Below are 20,217 nucleotides of genomic sequence, written 5' to 3' on the forward strand. Positions count from 1 at the left end.
GTACTTTTTTTTGAAGAAAAGCATCAATATTCTAGCCGTTATCTGTACAGACATGCGGCAAAAATCATTTAGGGCTGTAAATGTTTAAGCTTTGCCCGACTGTTCGTGTTTGTGTACGCATGTGTGTGGGTTTGATTTAAGTGTGACAGCAGGCGGCGTCATGTGATGGTGATGGTGAATGCTAACACAGAACATTACTGTGATCTTTTTATTTTTCTCCACACTTCTTCACTCACACACACACACACACACAGAGCTCTGACCTGGCAATGTTCCTTCAGGCTAAACCAGTGTCACGCATGTCACATTAGCTGTCAAAGAAGCTCTCTGTCCCCTGATCCCTCACCATCCCTCTTCAGCTCATCTCTTCATCCGCTCTCCATGGCTTCACTCTCTTTTTCTGCCTGTTTTTCCTTGCTTATCATCCCCTTTCGTGTCCTTTACCCTTGTTTCCCTTCCCTTTCTCCTTGCATTCCTGTCTCCACCCTTCTCCGCGAGGCCTCTGCCTCTGTGCCTCCAATATGGTTTCAAACAATTCAGTGTGGTTTGACATTAAATCAAATCCACCGGTGCTGAAAGCAGCCTGGAGTGAAAGAAATCACATTCAGTGCATTCCTCCCGTGACTCTCCACTCCCAGCAGAGGCTACGCTGCTGTATCTGCTTTTGGATGCTGACTCTCTCCTGATGTGATGGACTGTCCTCCATGATCCCTGCGACAAGAAAAAGAAACTCAAGGAAAGTTGCAAAGAAAGTTAATGTTTTTCAGAGAGCTAATTACTGAACAGTCTATAAATCAAAGTGTAATTAGCTCAGAGTCAATTTAAAATCTCATATTTTGCTCAACAAAACTTGTGTATGAAATTAAAATAATTTATTGACCCTGGCAGCTTTGATTTATGGGGATTTAGGAAGCAGTGAGAACTGTTGTAATCTATCACAGTGTTTACGCTAACGCATAACAGATTCACATTAAAAGCATGGGTTGACACTATGAGAAATACAGTCATTGTCTAGCCAAGATTTACATGGGAAGATTGATACCATTCTCCTGCATGTATGATAAATACACTGTTGGCAGCGGATGGTTAGCCTAGCTTAGCATTAAGACTGTGTAAAGGGGGTAACAGCTACCCCTAGCTTTGTCGAAAGCAGATGTGCTGGAGCATTGACATTGTGCTGTTGTGGGATGCGATTCAGTTTTACAAAAGACTCTTTTTCTAAAGCCTTTTTCATTTTGTTTCAGCTTAAAGAGAACACAAACTTTGTACAGTTTCTGTAATTTTATTCTGGCCTGCATCTCCTCTTTGCCCCTCGCTACTTTCTTGCTCTCCCTCAATTTTACAGTCCACACCATCTAATCATTTCATCTGTATGTCTCCTCCATGCAAAACACTGTGTGCTGTACATAGTATATATAAAGGATGGAACGAAGGGTTGATTTTTAGCTATCTAGTTATTTGATACTCAAGGAATTGTCTTAAAGGTAATACATTCTTAGCAACACATGAAAGACTAGCAAATTACCATGTTATGTCTCATCTGTATAATCTATATGAAAAAAAACCTGAAGACAACAAATCAGGGTTTTTATGGTAAGTTATGTCTTGGCCAAGTGCAGTAACGTCTTGTACTTAGCTAAGCTAACCGACTGCTGTCTCCAGCTCCAATTGCTTAGCAAGAAAGCAAAAGGGACTATTTTTCACTTTCAAACTAATTCAAACAACATTTAGGGCAATGATAGAAATGAACCAAACTGCAAAAAAAATTCATAACTATGCTCATGTGAGACTGGAACAGGTTGTGGGTTATATGACCATGTGTTGGACGGGCACAGGAACTTCCTGTTCTAAGCCAAGCTCACGAGCAGCGAATACTGTACGGACTCAAAAAACAGACAAGAAACAATGAAAACAATTAGCCTGACTCTGTCGGAAGGTTGGAAAAATCCACAAACCAGCACTGATAATAGAGATAGATTCAGGCCAGCTAGTTCCTGCCGCTCTCAGTCTTTATTGCTAAGCTAAACTAGCCATCTTGTAGCTGTACAAGCCTGTTCTGTGTATGCAAATGAGACTGGTACCAATTTTCGTATCTAATTCTTTACAATAAAGAAATACAGTGGATTTCACAAAATTTGAAATTATTTCTTTAAAGCAATAGTTCTACATTTTAAAAGTTAATCCTTTCTCTACTCACATATAAATGAGACATTACACATATGTTCTATATGTAGGATAACACTTTTGGTAATTTCCCCATTCCTTTTTTGTGTGGCTGTAACATTCTAAACTAAATCTAAACTTCAACACAGTTAATGGAGGACAACTTAAAGCAGGAAGACACTAATTCATCCACAACTGCAGTCTCTGAGTTAATATCATTTTTATTGCTATTGCGAGCCAGAAAATAGAGATTTAAACCTGCGGCAGATTGATGCCAGAAGGTTAATGAGAGAAAATGCCTCATTAAGCAATAACAACTACTGTAAATTTGTGATAGACTTATCATGGTGGCTTGGCTTAGAGCTTTTTTACCACTCAACAAACACAGTGGACCTTCTTTATTAGATACACTGAGTGGTCCACTGAGGCTACAGTAAGTCCACACACAGACACACACACACACTGTCTCTCCAAACACAAACACACACATACGCATACGTATTTTGGCACCACATAGACCCAGACATACCAATGTGCACAGTTTGTTTTCTCCTCCATACAGTTTTAGGATGAAGTGGATCAGAGGGTTGATAGTTCTGGTTCTGGGTCTCAGGGGCCGGGGTGTGAACAGACATTCTTTTATGCATTTCTGCCCCAACAATCCACCATTTTGCAAATTTACTTAGCACATACTGCAGATGTGTGTCAGCAAACTGCCTCCAAAAACACACAGCAACAATTGCATGATCATGATGTTTGACTTAACTTTCAAAAATCTGAAAGGCAGCTTCTTTTCTCACATTCTGGTGCACATACACCTCACTATACAGGGCTAAGGGGATGATGTATTTTTGTAGGCTAACCCAGATGTTAGCATTGCCCTGATTCCCTTGGCAAGAAGCCTATGGGATTTTTGTTTTATTGGATTATTGCCGAAAATAAGCTCTGCGGCACGCCCAAGTTTATGATACCTACACGCTTTGTTCAGCAAGATCATTTTCACAGATGAATGCGTGAATTAAATCAAATGTTAGGCTATAAATCAAGTACACTGCGGTCCCATGACTTCAACATCACCATAACTACACTACTGTACAACACTTTACTAGGAAATTGATCAGTTTCTAAATGGTAAAGTCAGGGTGAAAATGGGTGAAAACTAAAATGAGCCTGTAAAGATGGACAAGTGAGTAGGTGGGTCTCTACATTTGGCATAATGACTTTAAATGTCACAGATTTTATTATCCAACAAAACCTCCATTCAGAAAACACACTGACTTCGAGACGAGGGAACCAAAAAAAAAAAAAAAAAAAAAAGCTTATAAGCTATAAGCTTATAAAAATCTTATTTCTTGTTTTTTTTTTACAAATTTCTGTGGCACTCTTTCTGTAGCTACTAGCTGCCATTAGCAAGTAGCTCAGTTAGCTGTGGAGCCAGGTGGCCTATTAGCTGACAGGAATCTACCTGCACTATGACCCTGGATCACGAAGGAAGTCACCACGGGCAACAGGGCTCAGCTCAACCAGGTTTGGCAGCCTCCCAGTGAACACAGTCGATGGATGTGGAGCCATGGATGTTTTTTAACCAGTATCCATTTGTTGGTTGGTTGGTTGGTTTGTCAGCAGGATTACATAAGAACTAAAGATTTTCACGAAACTTGGACATAGGATGGGTCTCAGCCCCAAACAGACCCCAATTATGTCTGGTGCGGATCTGGATAAAGGGATAGATTCTAGCATTTTTTCTCAATTTTGTTAACCATTTGGTGGATATTTTTTAAGATGTAATGCATGGTTCTTGATGAAAAACATCAGGTATATATTTGGGTGACAGCAGTTGGAGGCAGATCCAAATAAACGATCTAGATCTGATTTAAATATGTTTTGCCCCTTTAAGTACCCAAACACAAACTATCAACACATACTGTATAGTTCTCTTCTTCTGCCTTCCTTGGCTCTCATTTTTGTCTTTTGATCTCACCTGGATTCATTATACATTGCGCCTGACAGAAATGTAATAATTTAAAAGCTTTTGCACAGGTCTTGAAGTATAAGACTTGGTGGTTTCCTTCTAAGTTTTAGAATATTTATTCTGGATCGATCGCACAAGGAGGAGAGTTTTCAGTCCAGCCTGCAGCTTCTACCAACATTTGGGAAGAACAAAGAAAACATGCTTTCCTTATGAGTGTGAATGTGTGTGTGTGTGTGTGTGTGTGTGTGTGTGTGTGTGTGTGTGTGTGTGTGTGTGTGTGTGTGTGTGAGTAGTTCAACAATGGAAGTACTTCAAGGGAAAAATGTTGAACCAAGCTCAAACTTATATCCTCATGCTACCTATGAGAACACAAAGGTATGTGAGCTGAGGTGTCTGTATTAGTGGTCGGCATGAATTTAAATGAGCACGTGTACGAAAACTCTCTCTGCAGATTTCTCCCTTGATGCGCTTGTTGGTCGCACGTCACTGATTTCACACTTCAAGAAATGTTTGATGAATGACAGAGAATCGCAACTCATCACTCACTTTCACAGATGTACAAATGTCACACACTTGAACACATGCATAAACAACACACACACACACACACACACACACACAAACACACACACACACACACACACACACGGCAGCAGTAGATGCAGCATAAGGTGAACAGACGTGGCCAGCAGAAGGCATTCATCAGTCTGACGTACCACGGACACGATCGCATTTCTTTCATCTGTTTCCCCCTCAGCTCTACATCAGGGGACGCTCAAACTCTGTGTCACAGTCCCACACTGTTAATGTACCTCCCCGTGTATTGCTTGTCTGACTTTGTGATGACAGATCTATGGAGCCAGAGTTCAGGATAAAGAATGATTTATCAGCCACAGATACACATACGCTGTTCAGGTCAGTCAGAACTGTCAACATGAAGCCCACATCAGGTAAATGTGCAGACGTTTGCAGGTGGTCACTGCCTGTATGACAGGGCTGCAAATAACAATTATTTTAAGTATCAATTAATCTGTCAACTACTGTCACTAACTTGATATTGCTTTCCATAACATGACAGAAATAATGCCTGTCGTAGTTCTCCAATCATTGTAGTTCATCTGACTGAAACTCAAAGACATTTCACTGTCATAACAAAATAACCACATATATATGGTTGATGAGCTGGATTCAGCTCAGACATCACAGCGATTAATCACTCATCATTTACAATACATTTTTCTGTCAATAAACTAATCAGTTAATCAACTTAGGGAGTGTATGCAAATAATTTGGGTGGTGAAAGGGAGCTGAAATCTACATGTACTTTTTTTTTTGTTTGTTTCAAAGCAACACCCTTCATTTCAGCCTGAGTCTTTGCTTTAAAAAATTAGATTGCAACATGTTCCCGACAACATATCAAAATAATACAACAGAGTTAAATTCATACTCATTTAAACATACACTTCCATTTGAACACGAAATGTTTAATTTGTGCCACTATTGGTTTTCTCAGTCAAAACTTAACAGTGTGGGATCATGGGAGTTGTTGTTGTCTTCATTGTCCAATGTGCATAACTCAACAAAATATATAAACTAGTCGTTTTTGTTCTTTTTGATGCAGGAATGTAACATATCATATGTTTAAGCAATAATATCTTAATGAAACTTCTTACGTACAAAGTTGTGTTCTTGGTGTAACCATTAACCATTAACTATTGCAAAAAGTAGGATGAAACATCAATTTTGGATGAGAAAGAAATAATAAATCAGTCTAGCCGACCTTCACCCAAAGCTCCTCTCTCATACAGTTCCTCTTCCTTTTTAGCTTTACAATCATACATGTGTGCAAGCTCATCTGACTTAGGACTTGTCTGCGATTGCTATATGAAATGAAAAATAATGACTGCTCTTTAATTTGGGGTCCACTGGATAACTGAACCAATGTTCTCGGTAATAACACCGCCCCCACCACCACCACCACAACCACCCCCCTCCTCCTCCTCACCCAACCAGACACATATTGTTACAATAAATACCCTGCCTCCTGTTACTTTATCAGAACATTATGGGAGTTAACCTTATTTTGAGCCAAACCAGCACATTCTTGAAGCTGCCTGCTGTTGCAGAAGTAGAGGGGAAAAAATGACAAAAAGCAATGAAGGAATGAAGGGGAAGCTTGATTTATTCAGCCTTATCAGTCCAACACCACCCGCTGTTAGGGGATGAATGCGGATCAGATGAAAGGAAGAATAATTTAAAAAGGCTGCACCATACGCTTGCAAATGTTAAAATCATCAAAACCTAATTTTGTAATGAATAAGTGACCATAAAATGCATAAATAAGGCAATTCTCTTCTTTTGTTCTCATCTTTTTTGCAAAAGTCCGCCTTCGTTTATAGTCATAGCTCGTCTCGCGCTCTTCAGTGTCGCTGAAGATAAAACTCCTGCGGCGGCAAAGAACATATTTAATGGTGACTCTTGTCAAAGAACATATCATGCTTCATGCAGCATTTGTGAACATATGACGGGTTATACGCAAGAATCTAGCATCTCTTACGTGAAGTTCACAGAGGGGAGTTATGCAACCATAACAGCAGTGACAGCTTACAGAGACAGTATGTCCGGCTGCTGAGGGCCCCGTTCTCATGAGAGAGCTGAAGAGTTTCCGAGAAACAGTCGTGTCAGCATTCAAGTAGCCTGTACAAGACCCCTGGGTATCATTGAGCCACACTCCAGGATGGATGGCCATATAAGCTCAATTTGTTGTTTTATCAAAAGAAACAAAAAAAAAAGGAAAAAATACAAGGATATCTCACACACAACTGATCACAGGGTGTTGGTGCAGAGTTTTGCCACTAGGGAGCATCAGGGACTGGATAAAGACGGGCTTCTCTTTCACTCTATACTTTTGTCTGCAAGCCTTTATGTACACACATTTTTCAGCCGAAATTTGCCTCTCATGTCAACATGAACCATACAAGGTGGCATGATGTATAACTTTTTATATTTAAAAGCCTTGTTCATGTAGTTGAATCCCACTTACTGACTTTAATATGACATTCAGTCAGATCATCACAAACATCCAATGGCTGTCCACCCTCATATAAACCACTCGGCTGTTTGCAGATCAGTTGCTTGGCTGTCAGCTGCTTTACATTGCAAATACGCCCGTGTTTACATTTGCTCCACACTGACAATGGTCACTATGGGTTACCTTGACTCACAACACAGGTAACCAATCAGAGCTCACAGGGGGGGCAGTTCTCTGGAAAAAAAAGAGGAAGCAATAACTGAGAAGTGCTGAGGGGAAGAAGAAAAAAAAAAAAGAAGATCAACACGATCCACAGTGATCTGAAGTGAGTGTGGTACTTTCCTCGAATTCGCAAAAACTGATCACAGGTCTGTAAGCAGAAGAAGAAGAAGAAGAAGAAGAAGAAGAAGAAGAAGAAGAAGAAGAAGAAGAAGAAGAAGAAAAAGAAGGCTCTGTGTTTGCCAAAAGGGATGAGAACAATTTCCGTTTCTCTTCTGGATCCTCCGGGCAGCTGCTGCTCTGCCACATATAGACACAAGCTATTGATACAAGGTAAGCCCACCCCACTTCTTATTCCGTACAACAAGCCTACAACTTCCTATCATGACAAATACTTCATACAGAAAAAAGAAAATCATGCTAGTAGCTCTTTGGGTGACTGGATGTTGCATGACATGTGCTGAAGGGAAAGTGAAAGTGTTTTTCAGAGAGTGTGTGTGAGCGCCTGAGCGCGGCTGTTTGACGCAGTTTCAGCTCCCTGCCAGGGATTTTTGGTAAAAAGTCAAAGTTTAATGATTTACTTTAAATGACGGTGAAACCACACACACACACAAACACAAGGTCGTCAAAACAGAGGTGTGTTTTAACCACCTCCACTGTTCCTAGCTTCCCCATCGCCTCCTCTCCGAACAAACACACACACACACACACACACACACATCCACACAGGCACGCACACACAGACACACCATTTTTCACTGTGTTCATTTAACAAGGCCCGGTTACCCCAAGCAACAAGAGGGGCTTATCAGCTGCTCCCTCACTTGCCATACTGTTATCAGCCTGGCCTAGTTCACACATACACACTCTCTGCCACTTTCTGTCAAACACACTCGCACTCTCTATATCTCGGTCTTTGACTCTCTCTCTCTCTCTCACACACACACACACACACACATACACACACACACACACACACACACACACACACACATACACACTCACGCACGCAAACTGGGGAATGAATGTTATGGGGGCTTATCAGTGTCCTTAGGGGGCTGGCAGCCACTTCACAGACTCAGATCCTAGTGCCGAGGCCACAGAGACAAACCTATGTGACCAGAGTACAGATGAACACAGGCTCTGTACTGTTAAGAGACGTTCTGTATAGAAGTGGCAGGCCACGGGACACGCTGACAATGAACATGCACACATGGCACAATGGCAGGCAGAGGCGGCTGCCACGCAGAGCAAGAAAAACACCACAAATATGTGTGTTTTGTCAGTGAACTTTTATTGTACGAAAACACAAAAAGCTGTCTGCAGTTGTCATGTTTCCACTATGTTCATGGACACTACAGGATGTGTGGCAGTCTGCCATTATACACATCCAGAGCCTGATTTTCAGGTTGGGAAGTGGGGGTGGCCGTTAGTTCTTTATGTTCAACCGGCACAACAACTTCAAGACAGTCAAAGTTAGTGTGTGAAAAAAATCCAGGTCATGTTACTTAACTTGAAAACATACAGTATGTGATTCAGATCAAACATGTCTCTCTACTGATTATTTTCTCCTGATACTGCAAAGAAAAAATATACCCATCACATTTCCCCAGAGTTCAAGCAGATGTTGTGAAATGTTTTGCCTTGTCTGCCCAACCATCTGAAATACAATAAATATTCAACTTACGGTCGTAGAAGATTAAACAAAGCAGCAAATTCAAGAGGTTGCTGGGGGCAGAGAATTCCTGATATTTTTGCCTTAAAATTATTCAATTAATTATGACTATTACAGACGCCGTTAAATGGGCACTATGTAGTTTTGAAGAAGAAATTCAAACTCAGAATTTTAATATTTACAAGATTAATGAGGTACCAATACACTAACTGAATAAACCAGCTTATCTCAGAGGAAAATAAGCTTCCCAGAATGCTGTTTGAAGCTAGAAAGGTGGCAGGGTCCACCAAATATAAACAAAGTGAAACAGTTTGAAGTTGTGTTGTCGTTTAAGTTCAGCTTGTTTGTTCAGTTTATTCAGTCAAACAAACTGAGTTTGTTTATATAGGCATTTAACAAAACAGTAAGTGAAGATAGTGCACCTTTAATTATCATATATATCCAGCAATCTAGCACACAGAGCATTATTAAAAGGAACAGTTCACCCCATCAAAAATTAAAATATTTTACCTCCTCCCTGTTGTGCTGTTCATCCATCCAGCTTGTTTTGGTGTGATTTGCACAGTTTTGGAGATATCGGCCACAGACCGAATCACAATGTTTGTTTACAATGACTTACAGGTAGAACATTTTACTTGTTGTATTTCATGACGTTATTTCAAAGTGTTTGCCTCTGATGCATCTAAAATGCATGTTTGTGCTTTTATATCTCAATAATAATATTTTCACTTACGTTAGCTTGGTGACCTAATTTACATGTTGGGCCACAGATTAAAGGAAATGACAGCTTGAGTTTAGTCATGCTTGCGGTAGGCATGTCGCTGTCGTGTCGATGTCAAAGACGCCTGCAAAGCAACGAAGTGCGTGAAATAAGCACAGCAGACACGTCATATAGGTCGGACCATTGTTGTATTAAATATCTTTACACGTGACAGTTGCGGCTGATAATGGCAACACAAATGAAAACGTTTGCGAATTTCACAATGCTGACTTACTGCCAGTTGTCCACCCTGAAGTGACCGTTTCTTTTAGTGTATTCAGTCTAAAGAGGTGTCTGCCTTCTCTCAAATAATGCACTTGGTTTGTGGTGCTCAATGTAGCTAAAATTACATTTGAAGAACTCAACAGCAATGTCTCTTTCTAGAAATCATGAGCTGGTTACTCAAGAGAATCCACACTCGTTGCGAGCAGTTTCATGAAGGAACTATTACGCTCACCAACCGTATCACTGCACCAAGAAAGAGTGCATCTACTCCTGGACGAGACGCTCGTGCTCGTGGCACATTGGATGTATACACTGACAGCGTCGTCCTCTTGTGAGCTGTAACGTTAGCTCAGTTATCAAGCTTATATCTCCAATACCCCTGAGAGGAAAAATATGTATTTTGGGGTTTTAAGTTGAACTGTCCCTTTAAAAAAGGGACTATTTGATCTTACATTCCTTAACTGGGAAAATCCTACAGTTTTGAAAATTAAACTATCCTCTATTTTAAGTCATGTCTTCACCACCATAAGTCATTGAGCACCAAGCGACTGCACACATCAGAGGAAGTCGAAAATGAGAGCGCAATTGCTGGCAGAGATGTTGGCAGCGGTCTGGCACAGGAACTCAGGAAGCGGTGCCTCCTAACTCCTAACTGAGCTGTGCTTCCTGTGTGATAACTGACCCAAACATGTTTTGCCTCTATCAAACAGTCGCACACATAAAGACAAAGAAGCGCACTCACATTCCCCGTCTCTGTGGGAGCTGGGGTATAAAAAAAAACAAAACTCAGGAACTGTGAGACCATCAAGACGGTCTCAACCAAATTGAGGATTAATGGGATTAAAACGCAGGAGCGCTGCAACTGTATTTAATTCCTCGGGAGCGTTTTTTGTTGACAACGGGGGATGTATTGTGCACAAATCCTAAACGCTGGCGTGATCTTCAACAGAGCGGGGCCGAAGGTAAGTGCAGGTGTGCCAGCTGTATGTGAGACACATGTGAGGGAGAGGCCGCTGTACAGTCTGAATTCAATCGCAGTTAACCTCGACAGAAATGGAGGGCAGAGGAGCAGGGGGAGGGCGGTATTGGGACTGTGGGTTTTTGCGAGGGAGTCGAGAAGAGGAGTTGGTTTTGTTCTGAATGCCCCCCTCGCTTCATGTTGTAAGGAATGTGAACGTAACGCCCCTGAAACCTTGAACATTGTGCAAAGACATGATGTTTCAAGTTCAACACCAGCCGCCTCCCCCCTGCTCGTACCACACACACACACACACACACAGAGCCCAGGCACACATTGCAGTGCAAACGCTTCCTTCCTGTTGCTGGTTTAGCCTCTTTTAGAAGCCAGATAAGACCAACCGAATGAGATATGTGAGAGAGACAAGCAAACTGCGTAGTTTTTCTCAGCCTCTCAGATCACAGTGACCGCATTTTTTTCTATTTGGACATTTTATCAGAAACTGGTTACCACCTGATATCCACAGCAGGTGTGGTGCTCCCACGCGTGTGTTTTGCTTCTAACGGCTCTCCTGCAACCCCCACCACCGCCAACAACAACATCAACACACACATTTGTTCTTGTTTCTCTCTCTGTTCTTCTCTGGCAGGTTCAGCCAGACCACAGGACAGTTTAGCATCCCCCACTTCCTCATCGAGAGTCGAGGCAGAGCGAGTGAGTTTCCTGTGACGCCTCTGTGTCTCTGGTCAATTAGTATACTCACATCACTCTGTTGAGCTGTGCTGCATGGAACGAGACCGACCCTCGTCGTATCCTGGGGGGAGCTCTCTGGTAGATCGACACTGACAGATCTCTGTCTGAAGAGTCACTCCAAAACCCGCTTCTGTGTGGACACAAAAACACATTGGACCTGTGGGGTTATTGCTAGTCTTCAGAGGAAAGCTGTGATGCTGTTTTCACCCAGTTAAAGTCGTGCGTGGGTTTGGGATATTCAGCCATGCTTCAGCAGTCGGAGCTCATCTTTGACTTTGCCAGTGACCATGTCAACATGTCACAGGTAGGTCAACGTGAGGCAGCGATGAATTTCTTTGTGTGGAGCTGGTGCGTGAAGCAACGAAATTCCCAGGAATCTGACTAACTGTAATCTAATCTTCTTTTCTGTGCATGTGTGTTGCAGTTGGGGGGTTACTCAGATTACCCTGCAGTGATTGTGGAGCAGGTTCCCCATCCACACCTGCTCTCATATACAGGTCTGGCATGTGAACAGACACACACAGAGGAGGATCACCAACAGCTGCTCAAAGGTCAGTGCGTACACACACACACACACACACACAGCTGCCTCTCCTCACCTGACACATTCACATTTCATGACTAAAGCTCACCTGTCGCCCAGTAGTCCATTCTCATGGTTACTGAACAGTATTTTGCCAAATTAAAAGTCATACCAGGTATTAAAAGAAAGCCTGGGTCCGCACATGCGCAGTCGCGACCGTTGCACATGGACCTCCCTCCGCCAAAAAATCAGGAAGTGAAACAAAACATTCCTGGCTCGTGCCTGGGAGAGACAGTTAATGAATCATATTAGGATGTAGACGTGGTCCATTCGGGCTACAGCACATATGCTATAGCTTGTTCCTCACCAGTGCTGGGAATTAAAAGTAAGTTTTATCACTGTATCGGGTTGTTTTTCCGACATTACTCTGGTGGGAGCGAGCAGCTGAAGTAGAGGCACGACGAGGATCGGTTAACTTAGCTAACGGTGCCTGCAACAACACTCGCGGATAGTTTTGCACTATTGGTTTCAGGGCTACCACCTTTCAGGGACAGTGACTTACCTGCTGTGTTCCTCTAAACATGGCGCCTTGTTTTGTGGGGTATTTCGGTGTTTTTTCTCGGCGGCGGAGAGTGTCGGAGCCCACGACAAACAGCTGTTAGCTAGCAGATGTTTTTCTAGCAGCTCACTGCTTCACTTCACAACCTGTTTACGTCACATAAATAAATGCGCGAAAAACAATAGAGTCCCTTCTGATGGTGTTGTGCCTTAAGTGAGAAGGCCTACATGAGGCAAGATGTATGCTGACGTGATAAATTACACAAGCCCATAGTCTGCCCTTATTGTTTGTGAGGAGGTAGCAACACAGTGAGCAGTAAGTCATCACCATCGAGTATAAGTGTACTTGTTTAATTGTGCACTGTGCTGAAGTTTTGTGGATGCAGTACTAAGAGACAGGTTGCTCAATGACAAATTAATAATACAACTGCTGCTCAGTCCGCAGTTTGTGTAATTAAAGGGTCAGTCCACCTGATTATATAAAAAAGAACATTTTCTCCCTGAAAACGCTTTTCCACCAAAATTAGCAGGTCTACACAGGTTTTTTTTTAAAAAAACCTGGTAAGAAACGCTTCCTGACCCCATTCCCACTTCCCGCAGGCAAGGCAGCTTGTCTGATTTTTATCAGAAGTGTCACGTTGTACATCACTGCTGTCACGTTTCACGAAGGTGGTGGAAACAGTTGTAGACAATAGACCCATGGTGAAAAAAGTGTCCTGCGACCCCCTGCGAAATTAAAAGGGTTTAATAGCATTTGGAAAGTCTAGAAGAGCCGCACGATTAAATTATTTTGTCCCCCTTCAAGTTAACCGGGAGCTTAATTGGAAGTTGGCCGGATTGGTTGGCGATCCAGGTATTTTCATAGTCGGGAAGTCAAGGCTTTATGGCTTCAAGACACCACCGAGCAGCTTTCATAGGAATGAACGGGGATCCAACTCCAACACTGTCCAGTGATAAAATGTCAGTGGATAGACCGCATCCCAAATTCCTTCTGTATTTACGCGCAACCAACCGTTGCTGATATGTCATCGCTTTGCACGGTGGAATTTAGTGTTTACCTGGGTCCTACGTTTAGATCAAAGCTAAGCCAAAGGGAAAATATCCTGTGTCTACGGCAGAGTCAATTGACCCGGTCGTACATGCAGAGTTTACACATTCCCACTGCACACAAAAGCTCAATCTTAGCGGGTGTAAGTGGGAGTTTTGAACAGTGGAAAAGGGGTATGTGGTGACCTCTTGTGCATTGATTCCAGCCAGAGTCCTCCGGCTTTTACCAGCTAGTAAAGGTTGTGGAGTAGCTAGTTTGAGTTATCTAGTATGTTTGTCAGTAATGTTTCAGCTTTGATAGGCCATTTCTAATTTGTATTTGCATTTTCATTGTTGATGATTATTATGTCAATCAATCAATCAATCAATCAGTTAACCTGTAAACTGTTAGAAATTGTGTTGATCAGTGTTTCCAGAGGCACAAAATGATGTCCACAAATGTCTTGTTTCAGAAATTCAGTTTAGTATCATTGAGGAGTAAAGAAAAATCGAAAGATATTCACATTCAGTATGATAGAATCAAGGAAACTTGACTTAAAAAAAGAAAAAAAGAGTAACTTACTAACCGGTTAATTGGTTGAATTTAATGGTTGACAAGTTATCATTTAAACATTTGCAACTCTAATCCACAACCTCACATTTTGCAGTTGAGAGTATATGAAAACAACAAGCAAGCAGAAAGTTGCAACAGATTAGGGCTGCATCATCAAAAAAATGCTATTATGCATATATGATGTGATTCATGATCAGTGGAGATGATAAGATTGAAAACACGATTTGTAGACCCAGGCATCTCTTTAGCAGAAAATTGCGTCTCTTGCGATTTGGATATTTCATGTGGCTATATTCAACTTCAGTAGTATGTTTGTTATTTGTGCTTCCCTACAATGGAGAGCTGAGCTGCAAGTAATGGATGCATGGTTGTATCACCCAGTTGCTGCCACTCCAGGTGGTAGAGGTGTGAAATTCAAACTTAGGCAAACCAACTGGAAAATAAAAAGCCTAACCCTAAACATTGACAGTAACTGGGTTACTATATCTTGTCTAAATGTCCTGTTGTGAAATTCTACTTAACAATTCCAGGAAAGCCCATCCCATTTATCAAGGCGATGAGACAATGAAGGGGTACTTGAACATATCCGATAGCGGCGAACCACTGCCCCATGTTTTTTTAAATTCACATGCCATTTCAGAGACGGGCGATCTGGTTTGTGTTTTTAACTAACATCTATAATTTTATATCACGAGTATACATCATGAAATAACATACTGGCTAAAAAGCAATAAAATTGTTAAGGATTAAGTAACCAGACAGAAATGTCTGCTCTTTGGTAGATTTATCTAGCAAATATATCAAGATGCTTGGTCACATGCGCACACTCCTCCATCCGCAAAAATGTTTTTCTGTGTTAATCCTGTCTCTGTGGTCCGTAGTGGAGCCATGTGAGAGTGGAGAGGAGGAGACCATGGAGACACTTGTTGCTGCTGACTCGCTTCTCAACATGGACTGCCCTGACACCCTCTCTCTGGAGCAACACTACTGTGAGCACGCACACACACGCATGCACGCACGCACGCACGCGCACACACACACACACACACACACACACACACCTGAGTTAACACTACTCACATGCACAGTAACAGAGTGAAGATGCCACAGTAAAACCTTGCCGCCTCTCTGTTTTGATATAGGACATGTCTGACTGCGAGATGTTATTTTTAGACATGGTGGTCACACTGCTGTTCTCTTTCATCAAATCTGTTTATGCCCCCCTGCAGCCCAGACCTTCTTACCATCACTGGGTGATGTCATCACTACTCCTGTCACCCAGGTGACTGTGTCGGCAGAGGGGATTGTGGGAGCGGTTGACCAGCCACAGTGGCACTCGTTGCACACAGAGAAGCCTGCAGCACAGCTGCAGTCCAAGAAGAGAGGTCAGTCACTCTCCGGGTTATCAGCTGAAATGAAACTTAATTATGGCTCATGTGATTAAATTATATATCTCATAAATTGCCTTATTCTCCAAATACCCAGGGAGAAAACCTCGACACAGAAGGGCAGAGTCTCCCACACCGAATATTATAGTGAAGAAGGACAAATATAACAAAGGTATTGTGACACACAACATTAGATTAGACCCCTTAGATGTACCTCTGATTACTTAAATGTAATGTCAGTTTTATGTGTTGGTCTCTCACCTGAATAAGCACGAGAGTCAGCCCCACATAAAGTCACGACAGCCATCTTGCTGTGTCCAACCTGTAACATTCCCATAAGACTTTTAGAACAGCAGAACAGCTGAATTAAATCTGTCATAGAAACTTTGAGGCTGCAGTGGTACTTGTCCTATTTTCACTTCAATTTCAGTGAAGCAAGTCCTGAACTCATGACTGTGTCCTGTCCAGTCTCGGACCTTGTATCATATATTAAGGAATCCGAACTAGAACTGTAGACTTGGTTCTTCAATCAACACTCGTCCTGTCATGCCTGTCCATGTCCAGAATGTACACAAGACTGTCTTTATATATAAAAATGGCTGTCTCACTTGAATGAGGCCCCAGGTAACCTAAGACCTGACAAATAGTTTGCAAAATCCATGAAATATAGTTAATGAGCCAAAGTAAGAGATATTATGAAACCTTTTTTTTTATTATGAACACTCTTCTCTTCTTCCTTACATCATAACTTTTTAATATCAATGAGCTCTAGCCAAATACAGCGTAAGCATGTGGCTCTGTCTGTCTGACACTAAAAAGACGTTTCTTTAACAGATAGATGAAGACAGCAATGTTTACACATTCCAGGAATGAAATATGTTCTGGGCCTTGGATGGATAAATCACAGGGATGAGTCACTTTTGCAAAAGTCTTTCCATGACGTTTCTTTGTCTTTCCCTTTCCATCATGTTTCCTGTGTTTGTGCTTCAGGAGGAAACACGCTGTACCTGTGGCAGTTCCTGATGGAGTTGTTGCAGGACCGACAGGTCTGCCCCCGATACATTAAATGGACCAATGCCCAGGCAGGGATCTTCAAGTTAGTCAACTCAAAAGCTGTTGCCAGACTCTGGGGCAAACACAAGAACAAGCCAGATATGAATTATGAGACAATGGGCAGAGCACTCAGGTACAAAAAGTGAAAATTTTGACTGCTTTATTGTTCGTATCTTTACTTTGAGGTAGGGGTGTCACAGTTCTCCAAATATGTCATCCAAATTGGCCTTTGATTTTAAAGTCACAAGGTAATTACATTTTTCATTTAACCTTTTTCATGGTTGAGTCTTGATTTGCAGAAATCAACAGGAAAAAACACATTGTTACAAAGACCCTAACCCATGTTTTATTAGGAATGTACCATATTAAGGCCTTATGGTTACATTTAAGAATATCAATATTTCACCAGTCAATTGGGAACAAACTCTAAAAGAGTCTCTGGTCAATTTGAGTTGTTTTTCAGAGGGCAAGAGAGGAGAAGAAAAATATTCTGAAAGAATAGTTGATTTTGCTTTTGATTTCATCAATGAAATTGAATCTCATTCCATAGATATTCAATTTAGAATTCAAATTGTGACACCCATACTAAGAGGAAAATATATGTGTACGCATTCATGCATGCATGTTTTGCATTGTTAATGCTGAACCTTTATATTTATATAGGTACTACTACCAGAGAGGCATCCTGAATAAGGTTGAAGGACAGCGTCTCGTCTACCAGTTCACCTCTCTGCCTGCAGACATGATTTATATCACAGATGGAGATGGCACCAAAGAGGAAGACGATTATGACGACAACAGTGGCAATGATGCTGTGAGCGACTCTGATGACAGCACAATACCTTCTAGTGACCAATCGGTGGACGAGGAAGATTTACACCCACCACAAAAGAAATTCTCATCAAGCTTGGTCCGACCCTCACCCCCCCAGAGGACCAGGCCAGCTCCCAGGCCCTCAGGCCAGCGTGACACCGTCCTGCGGCCTCCCAGCACCAGTTTGATCCAGGAGCAGCATTTGCCTATCGTGTCTGCTGAGATGCTGCGGACCCTACAGAACCTGCCGAAGGTCCAGTCCCTGCAGCCGGCAGGTCATGCCTCGGTCTTCAAAACGGCTCAGCTGCTGGGGAGTCTGTGTGAGCGACAGGCTGCTGCCGAGGTTGCTGTAGACAGTAACGGTGGCCGGGAGACGCCTGAAGAAATGTCACGGCCAGGACAGAAAACTTCACAAGTGGAGACTCCAAAGCTGGTGTCCTTAACTAGCTCTGACCAATAGAAAAGACCAAGGCTCAAACACGCATATGCACACACACTCCACTGACTCAGGACCAGTTACAGAGCTGCACTTAGCTGCTGCAAAACACACCAGGTCTACATTTCTCATATGTGTAATAGCAGCAGTATTGTTCTAGGATTATTTTCAGATTATATTGAGATTTGTCAACCAAAATAATTCTAGACCAGTACTTCCTCCGCTGATGTCTGAGTTGTCAGGAACCAAAATCTCACAGCACTCAGCAGGTTACTTTCTTAGATGAGACAGACTTCACAAAGCTTGTGTCCTTTATCTCAGCCTTCTGTCAATCTCTGTAGCGTTAACGATACAAGACACCAAAGACAGACATGCACTGGAATCTACGGCCTCTCTGCAACTTCTGCAGACACACCCTCTGCCTGCACTTCACCTCCAGCATCATGGAGCTAATGAACTGATCAGTACACTGTGCCCTCTTTCTCTGCCTTTACTCTCGCGCTTTACCTTTTTTTTTATTTTTTTTTTACACTCACATGCTGAATCATTCCTCTGCCTTAAAAATGGCTTTGCACTAATGTTTACCTCTGCTGTGTGTTTCATCTCTAAGTGCCTCCTGCTCATCCCGTCCCTGCGTCCTCTGCTCCTGGTAATCATGAGGTTATTGAGGGAAAACATTCCATATTATTATTATTATTATTATTGTTATTATTTTTTAAGATAACTGAGTTATGTTTGTATTGTGAAATGTTGAAAAACAAGGGATCACTGTTATTTGTAGAATAGTAATTTAGCACTGCTGCTGTTTAGTTGATGTATCTACACAGTGGACCTTCCTAATGTTGACAATCACCAATGAAATGGTCTAGTAGCCTTTTATTTTTGCTACATTTCCTCCTGTAGAGTCATACTGCTACTATTTAGTCTTTCTTCTCTCCACACATTCTTTTTTTAGTTGTTACACATACTATATAAATGCATATATGGACCTCTAAAGCCTTGATATCTGTATGTGTTGTGAGTTATATACTGTATGTCTGTGAATATGCTTGACTTTGTGCCTTGTTGCCATTTTCTCCCTCAGGTTCATGAAATTTACTCTTACTGCACAGGCTGTATACTCCATGCAAGGACTAAAACAGCTGGCCCTTTATGATAAAGTAATGCTAAGTTCAGTGTTTTCTCTTCAGTCGATCTCAGTTTAGCCTCTCAAAGCCAGACCATGAAGTTCCCCTCACTCCAAACAAAAAATGTGCTTGTAAGATTTGGGCTAGCTTGGTTTAGGAAATGCCTATTACTGTGCCTTTGTCCCCAGGGAAGCCTATGCAAAACTCTTTTCACTTTATTACAGAGTGAACCATTTTATTTGGAATCCCCTCACTTTGCTTTATATCGAGAGCTCTTGATACTGTAAGTTTTACTGGTGTGGATTTGTAAGCTTGTAGCAGAGGGAGAGGTGGATTTTCTGTTGCTTTGATTTTTTTGGTGCGTTTGCTTCTGTGCAGTCCGGAGGTGTTGAAAAGATAATGGTCTATTATACGAAATAAACGTAATTTTATCATTGTCCGTCATCCTTACTCATTTGTACACATACATTTAGTTTACCAGCACCCAAGGTTTAAAATAAATATACGTTTATGCACAAACTGTCCTTCAGTAAAAAATTTGAGGTAGTTGAGTGCTGACTATTTCCATCTCCACTGCTCCACTTCCACTCTACTACAAGTCAGAGGAAAATGTTAGACTTTTTACTGAAACATTCATTTTTTTTTATAGTTTTAGTTACTTTGCAGCTTCATATTAATAATGAAAAGACTATTGTTCCCTGTAGGAAGTCTACAAGTTATGCGGCAGTGTACTAATTGATTGAAATTAGCATCATCTTTACCAACTGCAACATGAAAGGGATTGATTAAAGGTGCATTATGTAACTTTTTGAATAATATTTTGTGCATCAATAATTAAATTCCAATTATACAGTATAATGTGTTTTCTGAAATGATTCATTCTGCCGAATGAGGAAGTTACTTTTGGTACTCTAAGTTTATTTTGATTCTATTACATTTGTACTCTTTCTTAAAGATCCCTTC

General features: G+C 41.6%; 1 protein-coding gene and 1 long non-coding RNA gene across 3 annotated transcripts; one reads left to right on the forward strand and one right to left on the reverse strand.

Moving 5' to 3' along the window:
* Positions 1-178: 178 nt before the first annotated feature.
* LOC115572245 (uncharacterized) lies at positions 179-13,146 on the reverse strand. Its single transcript, XR_003982060.1, has 3 exons — positions 12,842-13,146; positions 11,767-11,886; positions 179-711 (listed from the first exon to the last, which is right to left on the reverse strand). It is a non-coding gene; the product is annotated as an uncharacterized LOC115572245 (long non-coding RNA).
* Positions 11,778-19,693, forward strand: LOC115572240 (ETS-related transcription factor Elf-1-like). Of its 2 annotated transcripts, XM_030402115.1 has the most exons (7): positions 11,778-12,060; positions 12,181-12,307; positions 15,319-15,426; positions 15,667-15,822; positions 15,923-15,997; positions 16,816-17,011; positions 17,542-19,693. In XM_030402115.1, exons 1-7 carry the CDS (start codon positions 12,001-12,003, stop codon positions 18,149-18,151), a joined length of 1,332 nt encoding a protein of 443 aa, XP_030257975.1. In that variant the 5' UTR covers positions 11,778-12,000; the 3' UTR covers positions 18,152-19,693. The 2 variants fall into 2 exon arrangements, with proteins under 2 accessions (XP_030257975.1, XP_030257976.1); XM_030402116.1 differs by lacking the exons at positions 11,778-12,060; positions 12,181-12,307 and adding an exon at positions 12,411-12,664.
* The last annotated feature ends 524 nt before the right edge of the window (positions 19,694-20,217 follow it).

This window comes from Sparus aurata, chromosome 21, assembly GCF_900880675.1.
Source record: "Sparus aurata chromosome 21, fSpaAur1.1, whole genome shotgun sequence".
NCBI classification, from domain to species: Eukaryota; Metazoa; Chordata; class Actinopteri; order Spariformes; family Sparidae; genus Sparus; species Sparus aurata.

Bases quoted from the DNA above. Each gene is read 5' to 3' on its own strand.
- LOC115572240 (XM_030402115.1), top strand. From the start codon at position 12,001: ATGCTTCAGCAGTCGGAGCTCATCTTTGACTTTGCCAGTGACCATGTC. The intron at 12,308-15,318 runs GTCAGTGCGTAC...TGTGGTCCGTAG, and splicing joins TCACCAACAGCTGCTCAAAG to TGGAGCCATGTGAGAGTGGA. The intron at 17,012-17,541 runs GTACAAAAAGTG...ATATTTATATAG, and splicing joins ACAATGGGCAGAGCACTCAG to GTACTACTACCAGAGAGGCA.